This window comes from Eschrichtius robustus, chromosome 19 (genome assembly GCF_028021215.1).
Source record: "Eschrichtius robustus isolate mEscRob2 chromosome 19, mEscRob2.pri, whole genome shotgun sequence".
NCBI classification, from domain to species: domain Eukaryota; kingdom Metazoa; phylum Chordata; class Mammalia; order Artiodactyla; family Eschrichtiidae; genus Eschrichtius; species Eschrichtius robustus.
The window spans coordinates 48,622,456-48,642,500 of record NC_090842.1 but is presented as its reverse complement, the minus strand read 5'-3'; the positions used below and the strand labels follow the sequence as shown (position 1 = coordinate 48,642,500).

Genomic DNA, 20,045 nt, shown 5'->3' with positions numbered 1-20,045 from the left:
GGCCCTTCTGTTACCCACCACTCTCAGCCTTTGCACCCTCCCAAGAGGCTCCCCAACCTCAGCTTTGCCCCGAAACTGCACCTCCTCTTCCCTTGGAACCCCAGGAGCAAAGGTGGCGCTAGGCCTTTTCAAACCCCCAGGCCCAGATGCCGCCGGTGCCCGCACTGCGGCCAGCTGATGTTTGACTCTGCCCCGAATATTCACCGAATATTAATTCAGCGCCTTTACTTGCCAAGGCTGCCGTGCTCTCTCCCGCGCCGGAAGTGGGGGGAAGGGAGGGGTCCCTAGGTCCTGAGCGAAGGGCCAAAGAGAGAAAGGGTCTCCCAGGAGGAGCCCGGGCTTGAGCAAGGTCCAAGGGAACCCCGACCTAAAACGGGTGTGGGCGGGGTGGAGGGCCGGGGTGCGCGCGACCTCGGGGCCCAGCGACCCCACTCCAGGTGCCGCATCCGGGAGGGCCGCTCCCGGAGCCGGGTCTGGGCCGGTAGCGCGGCGGCAGCGGCTGCGCGACCAGGTGGGTGGTGCCCCGGAAGGCCCAGCGCTGAAGAGCCGGAAGGCGGGAGGGTGGGGCTTGCGCGCCGGGCGGGGCGGTCTGGTGTCCCTGCGCCTGCCGGCCTGTGACCTCGCGGCGCCGCCTCCGCAGGTAAAGGGCTCCGAGCTGCTGGAGCCGGGAGGGGGAGGGGCGCCCGGAGCGGCTGGCGTGCTGGCTGGCCGCGGGCGTGGCCCTCCCGTGCCGGGCGCACGCTCTTCGTGCATTTATTTTCCATATGGAGAAACGGGGGGACACGGAGGGCTGTGTGTGCGTGTCCCCTCCCGCAGGAACTCCTGTGTGTGCGTGTGCCCGCGCGTGTCACTTCCCGCAGGAACCGCGGTGCGCGTGGCTGGTGTTATATCCGCAGGGCGGAGCACCCTTGGCCTTGCCCTCTGGGAAGAGAATCTGGACGCTAGTTTAGAGATGATCAGGAAGGGATGTTACTGATTTAGGGGCTGGGGGAGATTAGCTTTGTGGGGACTGGTAGCTTCTTTAGGCTTTAAAACAAACAAACAAAAAGAAATAGGAATATTTTGAGAGGGTGTGAAGAGACCTGCTCATGGGCCAGGTAGGTAGGTAGGTAAGGTGTGCTCCGCTAGGGTCCTGCTCGGCTCTGGCCTGGGTTGCTGCAGATGGCGGCCCCAGTGTGGCTTGTGCTTTTGATTTTTCAGGAGAAATCAGAAGTCTGAGGTGTATGTGAAATCTCTTGATTTTAAATTCTGGCAACTAATTCGTTTTTAAAAAGTCTGTGGGCTAATCTGACAATGTTTGCTGATGGGATCCAATCTTTGCCCTGGGGCATAGAGAGGTGGAAAGACACGGTTTACAGGAGCCAGTGGGCACGCTGGAGCTTTGTAAATTTCACCAGCAAAGTAGAAAGTACTGAGGATTGCAGGTGATTCTTAAGAGGCCCTGCTTTTCTAATTTTTTTAAAAAGAGCTGTGTGCATGGAGGTCTGTGTTAGCTCTGCAGCCTTCCTGTCCTCATCTCTCACAATCTGGTCCACCTCAGAAAGCCAGGCTGCAGTCCCAGGGACGGACTCATCTCCCTCTCCCCCAGATCCCTGCTGTAATCGGCAGACCAGACTGGGTGCTCACAAGAAACCAGGGCTTCACGTTGGCATTTGGCTTCCCTGTGGCTGGCAGATGGGCTTCCTGTGACCGGAGCCTGTTTCGTAGACAAATCTGATTCTGAAATAGGTGTGATATGGGGGGAGGCACACTCCCGCCCCATTGAGGTCTGTCCCCATCAGAGTGCTCCTGTCTCCTCTCTCCTCACCCACTTCTCTACCGCTTACAGACAAAGGCAGCTGGAGTGGGAGAAGGAGAAGCAGGACTGGCTTCCCTCCTCAATCTGGCAGGCCTGGAGAAGTTGGGAGGCTGAGCTTTTTAGCAAGGGCTCAGGAGATGGGGCTGCAAACCTTTCTTCCACAACAAGAGTCTATTGATGCTCTAACTTCTAAAATGATTCTTACAAGGAAATTAAACCAGCATTCCCTTGGATGGAGGCAGCCACAATGCCACCTCTCTACCCATGGTGTGAAACCATTGAACCCAGCAGGAATCAGGCCACTTCCTTGCCTCCCCTCCCACACACCATGACACCTGCTGGCTCTCCAGTCCTACGGAGCTCTGGGTTTGTGCCTTGTGCTGGCCCAGCTGGGCTAAGTGGAGGTTGGAAGTGGCGTTTGCACAGTGATGCCTCATTAGCCCCTGTGGGTTTTGACTTAAAGTCATTCAGAGCAGGTTGGAAGCTGTTTTTTTGTTTTCTGTTTTGTGGGGTTTTTTTTTTAATAGACAGTAGAGGGTGAAGTGGGTATATGTCTATTTCCTGCCTCTTTTACATACCTTTTCTTACTGTGCAGAAACTGTTTCAAGAGTACAGATCCATAATTCTGCAGAAAACCTGTTTTAGGAGTGGCATCTGGGCAGAGTACACTGGCCTAGAAGCCAGACTTGCAGATCAAGCATGGCAAGGCTCAGGGTCTTCATGCCTCTGGGAATGGGAGGCTCATTGCAGCCTCCAGAGGGGCCTTCGAGGGACCTGCGCTTCATCTCCCTTTTTTCAGCATAAGTGACAGATAAAAAGCTGGATATAAACCAGAGCTAAGCTAGAAGGTGACTAGATATTTTACAGGAGGATTTTTAGCTTTTTGAAAGGTTTTACCATGAAATTAATTCCTTTGGTTATCTTAATATGTACTTGAAATTAAACATTTTGTTTGCATAGCTTTACAGGACCATGGCCATTGTGTAAATCAGGTTACTCTCTCTCCCCCCATTTCTGAGTGCAGTTCCTTCGCTGTTAATAATGCTATAATGTTATCTTGACATTTGTGCCTGGAAAATTCTTGACCTCTGGAAGGGTGGAAGGGGGCTCTCTCGCAGGGAGGAGGAGGGGGCATGTGCTCTGTCTACACGTGGTCACCGCTGGTGAGAAGAGGGGCCTGGAAGCTAGCAGGCATTTTAGCAGATCCAGGACACTTGGGAGCCAGAGCAAGGACAAACACACTTGAATTCTCCTCTAGTCCCTTGGGCAACCCTGCAGGACTGCCCCTCCACTGCCTCTCACACCCCTGGTGAACAGACACATCTGGGGGATGCCTCTTTGCATTTTTGATCTCAAGGACTGAGTAACAGACATCAGACATCTTGAGTCATGCTCTCATAGACTCTTGCTGTCCAAAGTGAGGGCAGAAGATCACCTGGGGGTGCATGTAAATACAGAATCTCACCCTGCCCATAGGGGCCGTGTTTAACAAGATCTTCAGTGACTCCTATGCACCGGTGGAGAATCACTGATGTCAAGAATATAAAAGAAAAAGAGGGGAGATTTACAGGGGCTGGAGCACAGGATCCCTCTTACCTCTCCTGGAACTGCAAAGACGTTCTGACTGGTGATACAGGAGATCCACAGATTTGTTCTAAGGGCTCAGAATTCTCTCTCGGGATCGGGAGGATAATTTTACATTAGAGACTAATTCTAGATTATCCTTGGGTTTAAAAAAAAAAACCTCATATATCCAAAAGATAGTGAGTAATAGGGTCTGCTCCAAAGTTCCACAGTCGAGTTCATTTAGTGAATATTTGCATGTCTCAGCCTTAAATGAAAAGGGGAGTGTTGGTGAGAAAGGAAAGTGCCCACCAAGCCTTGGGTCTAGCCAAAGCTGGAAGGAGAATCACCTGCTCATTGCTGCTTTGATTTTACTTCCTATCCTGCCAGGTGGCCCATCAGTGCCAAAGCTCTCCATTCCCACCAACCTTGGGGCGGAGCCTGCCCTGCCCTCACTCTTGCCCCTGCCTGTCCTTTTCCTGCTAGTGTGGCAAACAGTTTCCTGACCCCAGAGAATTGTTCTAAAGGTCATTGTTCCAAAGTACATCCATCCATCTGTCATCTGTCCATCCATATGCAAACCCCTGGAATTCTTTGATTTCTTTTATTCTCTGGTTGTTTCATCTTACTACATCATCCTGTCCTTGCCTTTGATGTCTCATGAGTAGAACTGGATTGTCTCGATGAGTGGTTGCTTATAGAAGCCAGTGGTGTATGTTAGGAACCAAACGTTCATTTAGAGCCATCATGTCTGAGAGTCTGCAGTGTTCCAGACTCGCTCCAGGCACTTTGCTTCCATTCTACTTACACCTTGCAAGAATCCAGCCTGTAGGTGGTTTATCTCCATCTTACAGGTGAGGAATCTGCCATTCTGCTCAGGGTCATCGAGTGGGTGAAGGCTGTGTGGTTGCAGAGTCCTGTGCTTTCCCCTTCTCTGGCTTGGTGTGGGCTGAGATGCCCTGTCACACAGGAGACGACGGGGGGCTGGGACTTTGTGCACTCGGCCAAGGTTTGTGCTCGGGGATTGCCTGAGCCAGCTGAAAGGCCCTGATGCAAGAGAGCTCAGACTTGCCTCACTTGTGATGAACTGGTGGAACATGTGGGCAGGGTTGCTCCTTAACCTGTTGTAAATCAGAAGTTAATCAGAGGGCAGAGAAGACCTTTCATCCACTCTGCTGATTCAGTCTGCTTATTAACTGAAAGCTGTCCTGCTTTCTCTTTGGCAAAGGACTTGGCACATGACTGGGGTGGGTGCTGTCATTGTGCATACAGCAGAGATACTGTTCTGTACCAAAAATGGGGAACCTTCCTTAAAACTTTAGGAAGAGTAACATTTGGGTAGAAATACGCTTCACTCATTAAAACTCTCCTTTGGAATGCTTCCTTCAAGGTCTGCTGCGATGCCCGTCGCGTTGGAGGACATCATGAGGCTGCTGTGCTCCATCTCCGAGGAGAGGAAAATGAGGGCGGCCGTCAGGCACTCCGGGAGGGGCGCCCTGGTCACAGGGGCCGTGGCCTTCGTTGGTGGTTTGGTGGGCGGTCCACCAGGACTAGCCGTTGGTAAGTGCAAGTGCCTCACAGGGACAGTGCAGTTGTTGGGAAAAAAAGACCTTTGAAACCACAGAGACCTCATAAAAGCCTCTGTCCTGTGTGAGAAGTTTGTTGAGTTGAGGTTGCTTCTGTGAAATGATCTTTGGGTACGTAATGCATCCTGTTAAAAACACGAGCTTCTGTGTGAATGTCTCAGAAGTGCAGGGCTCTCTCAAGTGGCATCTGTGTCATGCAGACCTGGAGGACACCTTTCCCCCCAGGATTGTGTCTTAGAGTCTGAAGGTTTCAGGGTGTCCTGGGTCCCTTGGACAGTCTCCCTCCCCCCATCACCATTACACATCCAGAGAGGAAGCTGAGATTTGCCAGGCACCTACTGGGGGCTGATGCTATAGAGCCACTTTACATAAGCTCGTTCCCACAGCGCTTCCCCATTCTGAAAGCAAGCAGTCCAGTGCAGGAAAAGCAATAAGCAAACTCCTAGGGTGGTCATCCCTGTCTCCTTCTTTTACCACCTGCTTCTATTTGGGAACCCGTTTCTGGCAATAAATGAAACTTTGGCTGATTTTCCCATCATTCATTGTTGCTAGAATGAAGTTGCTTCCTTTGGATTAGGAGCAGGAAGAATTCCTCTGTGGCCCAAACCACGGGCTAGGGGTGGTGTCAGAGAGCTGGCTGCTGTCCAGGCCTGACTTGAGGAGGGGCCAGATAAGGCCTCCCTCGAGGTGCCTCAGATGGACCGTGCAACACAGGGGCATCAGCTTAAGGCATAGTCTGCTGCATTGGGCTCAGTAAATATTTACTGAATGCCTCCTCTGTGCCAGGCAGCCTGTGCTGGGATACAGGGCCTGGGAAAGCTCACAGTCTGGTGGAAGTCCTTTCTATATGGCTTGCAGTCTTCACATGAATACAGGCTGGAGAGGTGACTGCTTTTCTGCTGAGGTTGGTTTCTGTGTCCCAGCTCACCAGTAAGGCTTCCTGGTCTGTTCTTCCCTCTGGTAGCAGGATTGACATTCAAGGACACTGTATTAAGCTGAGCCCACACCAGGGAGAAAAATCAGCTTGTGGGTGTCCCCAGACCTTCCATCTATGCATTTCCATTTCCAAACTCTGTGAATTAGTGAGTCTTGACTTCAGCTTCTTGCCATCCAGGAAGTAGCCCAGGAGGGAGGAGACAAGGCCATTGCCTTCTTCCTCAGTGACATCCTATATCTTTGTCCCACCCCATCTAATGTGCTCAGGGAAGGCTAGCTGGGATCATTTATCATATAGCTGTGCCCAAATGCCATTTGGGGAGGACATGTTTTATTCAGATTGAGTAAAAGCTGGTAGAGAACAGGATGTCTGCAAAGAGAACCCCAGGGATTCGCTACTTGCAGCCCCTGGTCGTGGGCAGGAGCATCATTTTACCCGGAAAACAAAGGAATTTTCTCTTTTCCAAAGAGTTGGTAATTTTCTGGTCGATATTTCCTGGCGACTTTTTGCATTAAGTGCTGCTCTAAATCAAATATTGATGTTCTCATAAAGGTTTAGTGCAGATGAGTGCAACTCTTATCAGCTCTTAAGTGTTTCACTGGTGTCATGGGGAAAAGTTCAGTAAAACTTGTAAATGACTGGCCCTCCCTCCCTAGAATGCTCCTTATTTTCAGACTGGGGGGAAGCTGTCAAAGGGCAGTGTTCAGCCTCTAGGACATGAGGCTGGCTGGTCCCCAGAGAAGGTGTGTGCTACCAGGTGCCTCCACACTTGGTTTCCTGAGATGGTGCAAGATTTACTTACTGTTGGCTGAGTCCAGCTTGCAAATGGGTTCTTTCTGGCCTGGGCTGCATTCTTTTAGATAAACTTTTTATTTTGGAGTAATATTAGATTTACAGAGAAGTTGCAAAAATAATGCCGAGAATTCCCATATATCTCTCACCCAGTTTCAGTTCCTATATTACCAAGGTACACTTGTCAAAACTAAGAAACCAACACTAACATTACTATTAACTATTCTTCAGACTGTATTTGGATTTTATCAGTTTCTGCATCCATGATCTTCTTCTGTCCCAGATCCAGCACAAGACAGCACATTGCACTTAATCATCATGTCTCTTTAGTCTCCCCTGTCTTGTTTTTTTTACCCCACTCTTTTTTTGATTTTTTTCCCATATAGGCCATTACAGAGTATTGAGTAGAGTTCCCTGTGCTATACAGTAGGTCCTTATTAGTTTTCTGTTTTATATATAGTAGTGTGTATATGTCAATCCCAATCTTCCAGTTTATCCCTCCCCCTTACCCCTTGGTAACCATAAGTTTGTCTTCTACATCTGTAACTCTTTCTGTTTTGTAGATAAGTTCATTTGTACCTTTTTTTAGATTCCACATATAAGTGATATCATATGATATTTGTCTTTCTCTGTCTGACTTACTTTACTCAGTATGACAATCTCTAGGTCCATCCATGTTGCTGCAAATGGCATTATTCCATTCTTTTTTATGGCGAGTAATATTCCATTGTGTATATGTACCACATCTTCTTTATCCATTCCTCTGTCGATGGACATTTAGGTTGCTTCCATGTCCTGGCTATTGTAAATAGTACTGCAATGAACATTGGGGTGCATGTATCTTTTCGAATTATAGTTTTCTCCAGATATATGCCCAGGGGTGGGATTGCTGGATCATATGGTAGCTCTATTTTTAGTTTTGTAAGGAACCTCCATGCTCTTCTCCATAGTGGCTGTACCAGTTTACGTTCCCACCAACAGTGCATGAGGGTCCCCTTTTCTCCACACCCTCTCCAGCATTTACTGTTTGTAGATTTCTTGATGATGGCCATTCTGACTGGTGTGAGGTGGTACCTCACTGTAGTTTTGATTTGCATTTCTCTAATAATTAGTAATGTTGAGCATCTTTTAATGTGCTTTTTAGCCATCTGTATATCTTCTTTGGAGAAATGTCTATTTAGATCTTCCACCCATTTTTGAATTGGGTTGTTTTTTTTTTTTTATATTGAGCTGCATGAGCGGTTTGTATATTTTGGAGATTAATCCCATGTCGGTTGCTTCATTTGCAAATATTTTCTCCCATTCTGAGGGTTTCTCCGGTCTTGTTTTTTTACCACTTTGATACTTTTGCGGAGTACTGGTCAGGTATTTTGGAGAACTCCCCTCGATTTGGGTTTGCCTGATGTCTTTCTCCTGAGGAGACTGTGGTTATGGATCTTTGGAAAGAATACCGTGGAGGTGCAGCGCCCTTCTTGTCACACATTTCAAGGACACATGACACCCACAGGACCTCTCTTGTGATGCTTGCCTTGATCAACTGGCTAAGGTCATGTCCGCCAGGTTTCTCCACTGCAAAGTTACTGTTTCCCCTTTCCATACTCTACTCTTTTGAAGAAAGTCACCAAGTCCAGCTGGGCTGCGTCTTTTCAATATCTGATTGCCCATATTTAAAAATCATAAGACTTTTAAAAGATACATACTTGGTATTCCATGCGGCAGCAATTGGCTGGCGTAGGGTAACCTCGTCTCCTTTAGACAGCGACCTATCTCTCCAGGTCACCACAGTCCCACGCAGCTCACTTCACTCCTTTCAGCTACCTGCCTGGCCCCTGTAGGCACTTGAGTTTGAGACCCCTGCCCTAGGACATCTTCCTGTAGCAGACTGCACCTGACCTGGTTAAATAGAACTTTCCATTGATACAAGGTCTTCAAGTTCCAAAATAGTGTGCTTTAACTTTGATAATAATAAATTGACATTTAAAAATAATGTTTGTGCCCTTTTGGGGTAGCAGAAAGAGAAGTAGTTGAATACATTAAATTTGTTATTTATCATCATACAACTTTGGAGGGGTTGTATGAAAAACATTGCTTCAAGAGAAAATACCTCCTCATCTGTCCGCAGGGTCCTTTATAACCATGTGGTTCCACTGGAAATTTCAAAGTTCAGGGCTAAGGCTCAAATTAGCCAGCCAGTGGAGGAAACTCAGCCTCACCACTGAGATGGTTCTCCCTGAAAATGCATTTGCTTCTCAGCCCTGTTCTTTGAGATGAGAGAGATTTTTATGAGAAGCATGGAAACCTTCCGCCCACGAAGAGGATTTTAGTTAGCACAGCTCTCAGGAGGGGAGATGCTTTGTGTTGCACTGTGAGCACAGAGCTTAGGGGAGGGCATGTTTGGGTGACAATTATCTGAGCCAAATCGACCAAAGACCACGTCAACCTTTGCCCTCTGCCCTCCTGGCGGAGCAGGCATGAAGCCAAGCCCATTCTGACCCGCTCGTGAATGTGCCCACTCGTCACGACGGTAGATGTGAACTCAGCGAGAACCTGTGGCTATCGTTTATGAATATAAATGACCGACTAATTGAGTCCTTCCTGTTTTCTAGGGGGGGCCGTCGGGGGTTTGTTAGGCGCGTGGATGACAAGTGGACAGTTTAAGCCAGTTCCTCAGATCATAATGGAGCTGCCACCTGCCGAGCAGCAGAAGCTCTTTAACGAAGCCACTGCCATCGTCAGGCACCTGGAATGGACGGACGCCGTGCAGCTGACCATGCTGGTCATGGGCAGTGAAGCCCTGCAGCAGCAGCTGCTGGCGATGCTGACCAACTACGTCACCAAGGAGCTCCGGGCGGAAGTGCAGTACGACGACTAGGCCTCCGCTCCGGGAAGCGGGGTCCCCCCGACTCGTGGAAGGTGACTGGGGAGCTGCGGGAAGCCCTACATCATCAGAATATTACCCTAAACTGTAGCGAAATCTCCTGCTGGAGAGGCTGGGGCTGTGCTATATCGTGTTCTGGAATTATCTGAGAAGATGCCGCGTTTTGTGGCCGTGTGCACCTGTGTGCCCTGACAACCCTTCAGCTGGGAAGCTGGTGAACAGTAAAGCCGTGACTGCTGCCACGTAGCGGCAGTTTTCTGAATCTCCTCTCGCTCACACAGGAGCTGGAAGAAGGTCTTCACGTTCAGCCTTCTCATCTCATCATGTGAAGATGATGCCGGTACAGGCAGCCGTTGCAGGACCAGCCCTCCCTTGGGACCTAGGGGCTGTCCCCTGCTGGAATCATGTTTACCTCTTGAATGCCCCTTCCCCACCCAGTGACTTCTGAGTGGCCTCAGGGAGGGGGCAGTCGGCCTGCTGAGTGAAGCCACAAACGTCAGTGGCACCCAGCCCCTCCCCCAGTAGCTGCCCGACTGGGCTCTCACCCTCCCAGGGGCTTGCTTTCCCCATCTGAAAAGTCATAGTAGTTCCTGAGTTCTGTTTTTTAAATTAAATATTTTCAGTAAATTATTGCTCTTTCTGAAGTGGTAGAATCATAAACTATCTCTAAGAAATCTGTCCACCCTAAATTTCTCCTAATATTGTTTTTGCTTTGCTTTCAGAACCACAGTTTGACTAAGTGTCATCAAACTACAATAAATGTTTTCTGAACAGTCCTTTTCTCCACCTATTTGTGTAAAGTATCTCTGACATTTGAAGTTGTACACGTGGAGCACAAGGGAAGGGAAGGTATCGGATTTGTGACTTTAAAGAAGGAATGAGAGCTCCGGGTTGCAGGGCCCGCGACCTGACTTTCCAGGCTGCTGTGGCTCCCTGTACTGCCGGTGAGCACACACTGCCCCGAGCCTCCCTAGCAACCACAGGATGTCCCTTGGGTCCCAGGGACCTGGAAGGAAGCTGCACCGTCCTCCCTGGGGTGCAGAGGAAGGCACTCCTGCTGAGCAGAGTCAGTATCCCGCGCCTCCGTGTGTGTAAAGAAAACTTCAGGGCAAATTAGAACCCAGGGTGATTAAGGAAGGATCAAGCTTTTATCTCAGAAAAGTTGCTCTTTTTTTAAATAAATAAATTTATTTATTTATTTATTTATTTATTTATTTATTTATTTATTTATTTATGGCTGTGTTGGGTCTCCGTTGCTGCGCGCGGGCTTCTCACTGTGGTGGCTTCTCTTGTTGCGGAGCACAGGCTCTAGGCACGCGGGCTTCAGTAGTTGTGGCTCACGGGCTTCAGTAGTTGTGGCTCGCTGGCTTCAGTAGTTGTGGCTCACAGGCTCTAGAGCGCGGGCTCAGTAGTTGTGGCACACAGGCTTAGTTGCTCCGCGGCATGTGGGATCTTCCTGGACCAGGGATCGAACCTGTGTCCCGTGCACTGGCAGGTGGGTTCTTAACCACTGGGCCACCAGGGAAGCCCAGAAAAGCTGCTCTTTATCTGGCCTCATCTAGCACACATCAGGTGCCCTTTACAGGCCACACTCCTGGGGTTGATGAAGCCACTTTGGTCATTTGCACTGCTTGGGTTGATGGGGGGCAGGGTGGAGTCCTTTTAGATGATTATCCTGACTCATAGAAGGTGACTGGGTAGTTATGGGGGGGGCCCCACCCATTCAACTCGTGTGTTGGGTCCTACTCTGCCAGGCCCAGGGGACACAGGTGGTTCCAGCTCGGAGGTCCTGCACCAATGTCCACTGGAGTCCCTTCCCCGGCCTGCCTAGCTTTACCCTTGGGAAAACCACTCTCGGGAGGAGATGGCCTGACTCCTGACCAATTTGGGGTCAGATGAAGCAGGCCTTACAGAATAAAGTCACTGGCCTAGCCAGGTCCTGGGTGACTTGCGGTGGACTTTAGGCCCAAGAGGAGTCCAGACCTCGAGTCTCATCTCCCCCAGGAGCTGAAAGCACTTTCCTTGCTTTCCCCTCACACTCTACTCCCAGCAACTGTGGCTTTAGTATTTCTGCATCTTCTTTGAAATTTTTTCATTTATTTATTTTTGAATAGGTAATACAAACCTGGTACAAAACTTAGAAGACATCAGAAGATAAAAATGGAAAAGGAAGGCATCCTCCTATACTGACCCCTGCTCCAGCCCCCTTTTCAGATGCAGCCACTATACCAATTTCTTGTATATTCCTTTAACTCTGTTTTTAGATAGTCATTGAATAGTATTCTTTTATTTGTCAGTGTTTATTGCTGAAAACAGAAAAATCCAGAAAAGTATAATGAAATAAAAACCATTAAAAGTATCACCACCCATGGGACTTCCCTGGTGGTCCAGTGGTAAAGAATCTGCCTTCGAATGCAGGAGACGAGGGTTTGATCCCTGGTCGGGGAACTAGGATCCCACATGCCTCCAGGCAACTAAGCCCGCGTGCCACAACTACTGAGCCCGCGCATCTCAGCTAGAGAGCCCACGCGCCCTGGAGTCTGCATGCCACAACTAGAAAGAGAGAAAACCCACACGCCACAACTAGAGAGAAGCCTGTGCACCACAGCTAGAGAGAAGCCCGCATGCCACAACGAAGAGCCCACGCACTGCAACGAAAGATCCCGCGTGCCATAACTAAGACCCAGCGCAGCCAAAAAAAAAAAAAAAAAAAGTGTCACCACCTAGAAAACCACTGTTAACAAATTTGGCATATTTTGTGCAAACCTTTTAATGCTATGTATGTGTATTTCTAACATATTTGCATCTTTAGTGTTTAGACCTTTTTGAACACTCTTACCAATTAACATTAAATAACATTTGTGATGTATTTTGAAATCTCTTGTAAACATGTGTAATGGCTTTATAATATTCCACTGCACTAAACCATATATACATACCTGCTGTAGTGTCTTTTTTAGGTTTTTACTATTATAGTGCTGCATTTTTGTGAACATTTTTGTGTGCATATTCTGTTCATATTTTCGATTATGATAGATAGTCTGTAAGATAGATTCCTCAACGTGAAATTGCTGGATTAAAAAGTATGTAATATTTTTTAAGACTGTTGTTCTATTCGGTCAAAACTCTTTCCAGAGGGGCGGTATCAATCATTTGCTCTCCCAGCAACAGGTTTTGGGGGTGCACATCTCATCACATCCTCACCAAGAAATAGAATGAGAGTGTCTTAAAGCTCTGTTAATTTGATGGGTGATTACTGACATCTTGGTTTGAGTCATTTATCTTTGGATTATGAGTGGGGTTGACAAGGCCAGGGTGACCTCCTGGCGGCCACCTACCCAGGCGGTGCTGAGAGCCCCCGGGCCCCCATGGCCCAGGCCTAGCAGAGAGTGAGGGGGCCCTGGCCTGAGCAGAGGGCTGGCGGGGCGGTGGCGGCTTGTGGCCAGGAAGCAGCAGGGGAGTGCCAGCAGCTGCAGCGTAGGGAGGCAGCCAAGGAGGAAGCCTTGGTGGGGGACCCAGTAATTATACAAAGAAACCTTCTGCTCCGGGCCGGTTATTAACCTGCTTCGGGTGTTGACGTGACAGTGCCGAGCGAGATCTTTCCAGGCAGATGGTGTATTTTTAGCTAGAATGAACTTTTCTATTTTTCTGTGTTTTGGAAGTAGACACCGGGGTGTGTTGCAATGCGGGAGGACTGGGGCTCAGGGTGTGGAGGAAGGGTCCTCTCCCCGTTACTCATTGAGAGGTGCCATCTAGTGGGCAAGCGGGTGCATCCTTTCTCTTCTTCCCTCTGAGCCGGGCCTGTCGAGCCTTCTCTGAGTCTCCAGCCAGGCCAGGATGTGGCTCCACAAGGATATGCTGTTTTGTGAGTTCCCCTTGGGAGGGGGCTGGGGCCTTCCTGAGGTTTTAATAAGCCATGAACAGAACATCAGCCATGTCTGCTGCAACCTTTTTGCATATAAACCAGAATGTTTCTCAGTCCTGAACAGTCAACATATGGCAGTTAAGCAATGCCAGGATTCATCTAAACCACACAGGGAAGAAGGACTGTCTGATGTATTTTCAGTTTGTTGGGAGGAGATAAATGGCTTTATTCGCTGGAGGTGGCATCTCGGACCATTATGATGACAGCGGGTCAGGAGGCAAAGCTTGGGCCTGGCCGGCTGCATCGCAGCCTCGGGGCTGCTAAGGTACCCCAAATGCTGGCAAATGGAGGAAGTTAAAAAATGTTTTTCTAAATTATTGAGGTGGAGGCTATTTAATTTTTGTGGGTCTTAAGAGGAGGACTTTACTCGTTCTCATTTGCAGTGAAACAAATGAAAGGATAATATCTAGGAGTTATCTGTTACACACCAATTAATTAGTACTAATGAATACACATGATCAAACCCAGAGCTGGCAGGGCTGTGGGAAACCAATGTATACACATACATACACTCCACTGGAGAAAATACATAGTGATACAGCCTTTTGGGAGAGTGATTTAAAGGAAAAAAGTCACGGGAACCATAAAATTGTATATACTTTCCAGCCAACCAATTTCACTTCAGGGAAAACATTACAATAAAATAATTCAAACAGAAAAAAGATAAAGATATTCATAGCACTGCTGTTTATGATGGCAGGAAAAAAGGGAAACAATTCCGATGTTGAACAACAGGGAAATAGTTAAACTGTGTATGTGGGCAATATAATGGAATACTAACGCCAATTTTAATAAGTAGTAAATGGGGATGGGTGTATGAAAGTCAGTGGAATCGCTCCATGCGCATTATTTGCCTTACAGCAACTTCATACTTATGTGCTTGGGGGGAATAAAGAAAAAGACAAGCTGTAACCAGTGCTGGTGACCCCAAGGGCTTCCAATGCCTCAAGGGTGTGGCTCAGGGGAAGCGGCACAGGTGGATGAGAATCTCAGAGTGTGGGCATCTTGTGCCTGAGGGGATTCTAGTGTTTTAAAATGTGAATTTCTTACCTATCCGCAAACTAGGCAAGAACCAGCCTGGTCCCCAGCTCCCTGGGGCTGCTTCTCCCAGGAACTGTTCAAGGCCACCTCACGAGCAGCGTCCTCACAAGCCTGCCCCCACAGAGGCGAGGTCCCACTGCAGCGCAAGGTTCCAAAGCACAGCCCTGAGGGGTGTTACATGTGCCCCCTGACCAAGGCAGGAGGGCCAGCCATGCTGGGAGCTGTTTGGATACAGAGTCTTCCCTCTAAGTTCTGTCCAATACAAATATAATACAAGCCACAAACACAATTTTAGATTTTCTAGTAACCTCAGTTTTTAAAAGTAAAAAATAAATTTAGTAGTATACTTTAACCCAATATAGCCAACATATATTATCATTTCAACACGTAATCAATAGAAAAGATTATTGAGATATTTTCCAAATTTTTACATTATCTCTTCGAAACTCAGTGTATATGTCACAATTATAGCACATCTCAAATCTGACTAGCCACGTGTCAAGCCACGTGTGGCCAGTGGCTACCACGTCAGGCATCACCACTCTGTAAGATACATAATAGAAAACATAAAGATGAAAGATTTTTCTTTTCCCCTTGGGTTGCCAGTGATACAGACATGTCCCTCTAAGGGCCAGGAACCTCTTTCTGTCCCTTCTCTGTTCTGAAGTTCAGCATCTGGGCTTGTTTGTGGTCCTTGTTAGAGGTCAAGATCAGGTTGGATGGTGCTATGGACTGAATTGTTTCTCCCCCAAATTCATATGCAGAAGCCCTAACGCCCAATGTGACGGCATTTGGAGATGGAGCCTTTGGAAGGTAATTAGAGTTAGTTGAGGCCATGGTGTGGGGACCCCCATCCCCACGATGGGATTAGTGCCCTTGTGAGAAGAAACACCAGAGAGCTCCCTCTCTCTCTCCTCTCTCTCTCTCTCTCTCTCTCTCTCTCCCTCTCTGCCATGTGAAGACAGGGAGGAGAGGGCCGTTTGCAAGCCAAGAGCCCTCACCAGAACCCAGCCATGCCGGCACCCTGATCTTGGACTTCCAGCCTCCACAACTGCGAGCGATACATGTCCATGGTTAGGCTGCGAGTCTGCAGCGCTTTGTTATGGCAGCCTGAGCAGACTGCGGCAGGTGGGAAGCTGGGAGGGGGAGGCTTACTGGGGACCTCCCAGATCCCTGTTCTCTAACCTGATTTAGGGGCAACAGCATTTTCTCCCTGCCTTGAGATGACAACTCGACCTGGTGTGTGGGTGAAGACCCCCCTGGATGAACATCCGCAGCCACTAAGAACCAGCCTTGTCCTTCTGTCCCAGGCACAGGTGGCCCTCAGAGGCCTTGGAGGATGGCACCCCTTAATCTCTACCCCCTCTCTGCCTGCACCTGCTGAGCTGAATGTGGCTAAAGAAAACACCTGCCCACAATGACTGGTCTCACTCAGCACCGCTGTGTTTTCCTAGTTCACTTCCTCTCCCACTGCCTCTCCTCTCCTCAGCTCCCAACCCTTCCTCCTGTGTCTTCCCTCAGGTCATGACCTTCGTTCCCTGAGAAAAAGAATTAACCGGAAGAGAATGTTCACTCCCTACATCTGTGCCCATCTTTCCTCCTGGTATTAGGAACCGCCCTTGTTCTTGACTCAGGCCAGCCCCTCCACTGGACACCAGATCCCACCCCCTCCCTCCTGAGGGCACTGCTGCAGTCATTCTCCTCCTTACCCCTCATTGCCACGTCCCCAGCTGCACAGATCTGTCCCATCAGCGTGAACATGTGCATGATTTCTCCCATATTAAAAAAACAACAAAAATTTCAGCAAGGGTACCAGGAAAATTCAGTGGGGAATAATTGTCCTTTCAACAAATGGTTCTGGAACAACACATAAAAAAATGAAGTTGGATGACCCCCTACCTTATAACATGTAAAACATTAACTCAAAATGGATCATACACCTAAATGTAGGAGCTAAAACTATGAAACTCTAAGATGAAAACATAGGAATAACTCTTTATGACCTTGGATTAGGCAATGGGTTCTTAGATAAGACACAAAATCATAAGTGACAAAAGAAAAAATAGATAAATGGGACTTCATTAAGATTAAAAACTTTCATGCTTCAAAGGACACCATCAAGAAAGTGAAAAAGCAATCCACAGAATGGGAGAAAATAATTGCAAATCATGTATCTGATAAGGGACTACTATCTAGAATATATAAAGAACTCTCACAACTCAACAATAAAAAGACAAATAATCCAATTTAAAAATGGGTAAAGGATTTGAACAGACATTTCTCCAAAGAAGATATTCATGGCCAATAAGCACGTGAGAAGATGTTCAACATCATTAGTCATCAAAACCACAATGAGATACCACTTCTCCACTATTCAGATGGCAAAAATAAAAAAGACAATAACAAATGTTGATGAGATTGGGAAGAAATGGGAACATTTGTATGTTGCTGTTGGGAATGTGAAATGGTGCAGTCACTTTGGAAAACAGTTCGACAGTTCCTCAAAATATTAAACATAGAGTTATCCTATGATCCAGCAATTCCACTCCTAGGTATATACCCAAGAGAATTGAAAACATATGGCCACACAAAAACTTGTATACGAATGTTTATTAGCAGTATTTTTTATAATAGCCATAAAGTGTTAACAACCCAAATGTTCATCACTTGGTGAATGGATGAACAAAACGTGGCATATACATTGTATATAACATAGAGTGGAATATTATTCGGCAATAAAGAAGAATTATATTATGTATATACTGATACATGCTACAACATGGATGAACTTTGAAAATATGCTAAGTGAAAGAGCCAGTCACAAAATACCACATATTCTATGATTCCATTTATATGAAATGTCCAGAATAGGCAAATCCGTAGAGACAGAAAGTAGATCAGTGACTGCCAGGGGCTTGGGGAGAGGAGGAATGGCTGCTCACGGACATGGGGTTTCTCTTCAGGGTGACAAAAATGTTCTGACACTAGATAATGGAGATGGTTGCACAATCTGGTGAATATACTAAAAACTACTGAACTGTATACTTTAAAGAGGGAGGGTGGATTTTATGCGATGTGAATTATATCTCAATAAAGCTGTTTAAAAAAACTCTCTTTGGCACTGCTGCCCCCTCTAGCCGCCACCCCATTTCTCTCTTTCTCTTTGCAGTGGAATTCCTCACAGGAGTTTTCCACACTCACTGTCACCAGTTTGTCTCTTCCCCTTCTGGCAGGCATCTGCTCCTACTACTCCACTAAATGATCTCCTGTCAAGGTCACTGTCCTCCATGTTACTAAACCCAGTGGTCATTCTCAGTCCTCATCTTACCCGACCCGTGGGCAGCATTTGGCCCAGTTGACCACCCCTCTCCACTTGGCCTCCCCGACCCTGTGCTCTCCTGGTTTCCTTCGGCCTCCCCGGCTGCTCTTTCTTGATCTTTGCTGCTTCCACCTCCAGTCCTGACTTGTAAACACTGAAATGTCCAAGGTTCATTGCTTGACCCCTCCTCTCTCTCTCTCTCCCTCCCTCTCTCTTTTTTTTTTTTTTTAAGCCATTGAATTGTACACTTTAAATGGGTGAGTTGTATGGTATGTAAATTATATCTCAAGCTTTTTACTTTTTTTTTTAAATTTATTTTTATTTATTTATTTTTGGCTATGTTGGGTCTTCGTTTCTGTGCGAGGGCTTTCTCTAGTTGCGGCAAGTGGGGGCCACTCTTCATCGCGGTACACGGGCCTCTCACTATCGCTCCCTCTGTCTTTTTACTGAGGTAAAATTGGTATATAACATTATATAAGTTTCAGGTGTACAACACTATAATTCAACATCTGTGTTCATTACAAAGTGGTCATCACCAAAAGTCTAGTTACCATCCATCACCTTACACTTGACCCCCTTCACCCATTTTGCCCATCCTCCCAACTCCCTTCCCCTCTGGTCATCACGAGTCTGTTCTCTGTGTCTATGAGTTTGTTTTTGTTTTTTTGTTTGTTCATTTGTTTTGGGGGTCTTGTGGGGTTTTTTTTTGGTTTTTGTTTTTAGATTCCATATATGAGTGAGATCATACCATATGATTTTTTTTTCTTTCACCTTCCATCTTTTTTCACTTATATTATCCTCATGGTCCATCTATGTTGTTGCAAATGGCAAGATTTCACTCTTTTTCGTGGCTGACTAGTATTTCATTGTATATGTACACCACAGCTTTATCCATTCATCCATCGATGGACACTTACATTGCTGCCACGTCTGGGCTCACCCCTTCTCTTTTCTATCTACAGCACCCCCCTGGGGCTCTCATCCTGTGCACAGCCTGCTCACTCACTGAAGATTCCCAAGTGTGTTTGTCAGCTCAGACTTTCTTGCTGAACTCCAGTCCCTTAAGTACAACTGCCCGCTCAATCTTCCCAACTTTACATCCCAAAACTGAGTTCCTGATACCATACTCCCCACTCCTCAAAAAACCCACAACACACAAGCAACAACAATAACAAGCAGCTCCTCCTTCAGCCTTCTGGATCTCAGAAACAAGGGGCTGTACGCCTCCAGTTGCTTTGACGTCTTTCTTTCTCTCACATTCTATATCCATCCCATTAGTAAATTCTGTTGGTTCTTCCTTCAAGTAGATCCGTAATTTAATCTCTTCTCAGCACATCCACTTGGGCCCTGGTCCATGCCACCATCATCTCTCCCTCCTCGGTGATCTCCCAGCTGCCCTCCTGGCCCTCTTAGTCAAGCTCATGGCAGCCAGTGATCCTGCTAAAAGATGAGTCAGTTTGTGCCACTTCTCAGCTGAAAGCCTTCCCATGACTCCCATTGTCTGACTCCAGAGAAAAACCAGAGCCTTTACAGTGCCTCCAGGCCCCTACTTCACCTCCCTCCCCCTTACCCCTCATCTCCTTCATCTCTTCATCTCCGGCCACTGGCTCTGCCCCAGCCACACTGGCCTCCTCCATGCTCCTGGACCAGGGCAGGGACCTTCCCACCCCAAGGCATTTGCACTTGTTTCTTCCCTCTCCCGAATATCTGCCTCGTTTCCTTCAGGTCTTAACTTAAATCCACCTTTTCAGTGAAGCCCTGCCTGGCCACTGGATCTGAAACTGTGGCTGTCCAGCCCTCACTGTCCCCTACCCTGCCTTGTTATCATCTACAGCACTCGATACCTACAAATTTACTCCCTTATGGACTTTTTTTCCCAGATGATATAGAGACCATCTATATCAAGAAGAGTGTTGAGATAATCTTTTCAGAAAACAAAAGAAAAAGCACATCAGCAGAGCTGAACTGACAAGGGACAGGCATGAGCATTTCCAAATAGTGTGGTCCCTCTTGGTTGGAAATCACCCTAGTGCTGGAAAAGACACCTGAGATAGAGAGAGTATAACATACTTTAAAAAATTGTATTTGCCTGTCTCTCTTCACTATAGTGTGAGCTCCAGGAGGGGAGGGATTTTTGTCTGATTTGGTCACAGCTATATTCCCAGTGCTTGCAGGTACTCAATCAATTTGTTGAATGAATAAACAA

The 20,045-nt window shown here is 47.4% G+C and overlaps 1 protein-coding gene across 3 annotated transcripts; it reads left to right on the top strand.

The window, feature by feature from the left end:
- The first annotated feature begins 568 nt into the window (after window positions 1–568).
- C19H19orf12 (chromosome 19 C19orf12 homolog) lies at window positions 569–11,650 on the top strand. Of its 3 annotated transcripts, none has more exons than XM_068529186.1 (3): window positions 569–640; window positions 4,752–4,921; window positions 9,283–11,650. In XM_068529186.1, exons 2-3 carry the CDS (start codon window positions 4,762–4,764, stop codon window positions 9,546–9,548), a joined length of 426 nt encoding a protein of 141 aa, XP_068385287.1. In that variant the 5' UTR covers window positions 569–640; window positions 4,752–4,761; the 3' UTR covers window positions 9,549–11,650. The 3 variants fall into 3 exon arrangements, with proteins under 3 accessions (XP_068385287.1, XP_068385286.1, XP_068385288.1); XM_068529185.1 differs by lacking the exon at window positions 569–640 and adding an exon at window positions 790–868; XM_068529187.1 differs by lacking the exon at window positions 569–640 and adding an exon at window positions 4,496–4,608.
- Window positions 11,651–20,045: the final 8,395 nt, after the last annotated feature.

Coding starts and splice junctions, on each gene's coding strand:
- C19H19orf12 (XM_068529186.1), top strand. CDS start 4,762: ATGCCCGTCGCGTTGGAGGACATCATGAGGCTGCTGTGCTCCATCTCC. Junction 4,922..9,282: donor TCCACCAGGACTAGCCGTTG/GTAAGTGCAAGT, acceptor CCTGTTTTCTAG/GGGGGGCCGTCGGGGGTTTG.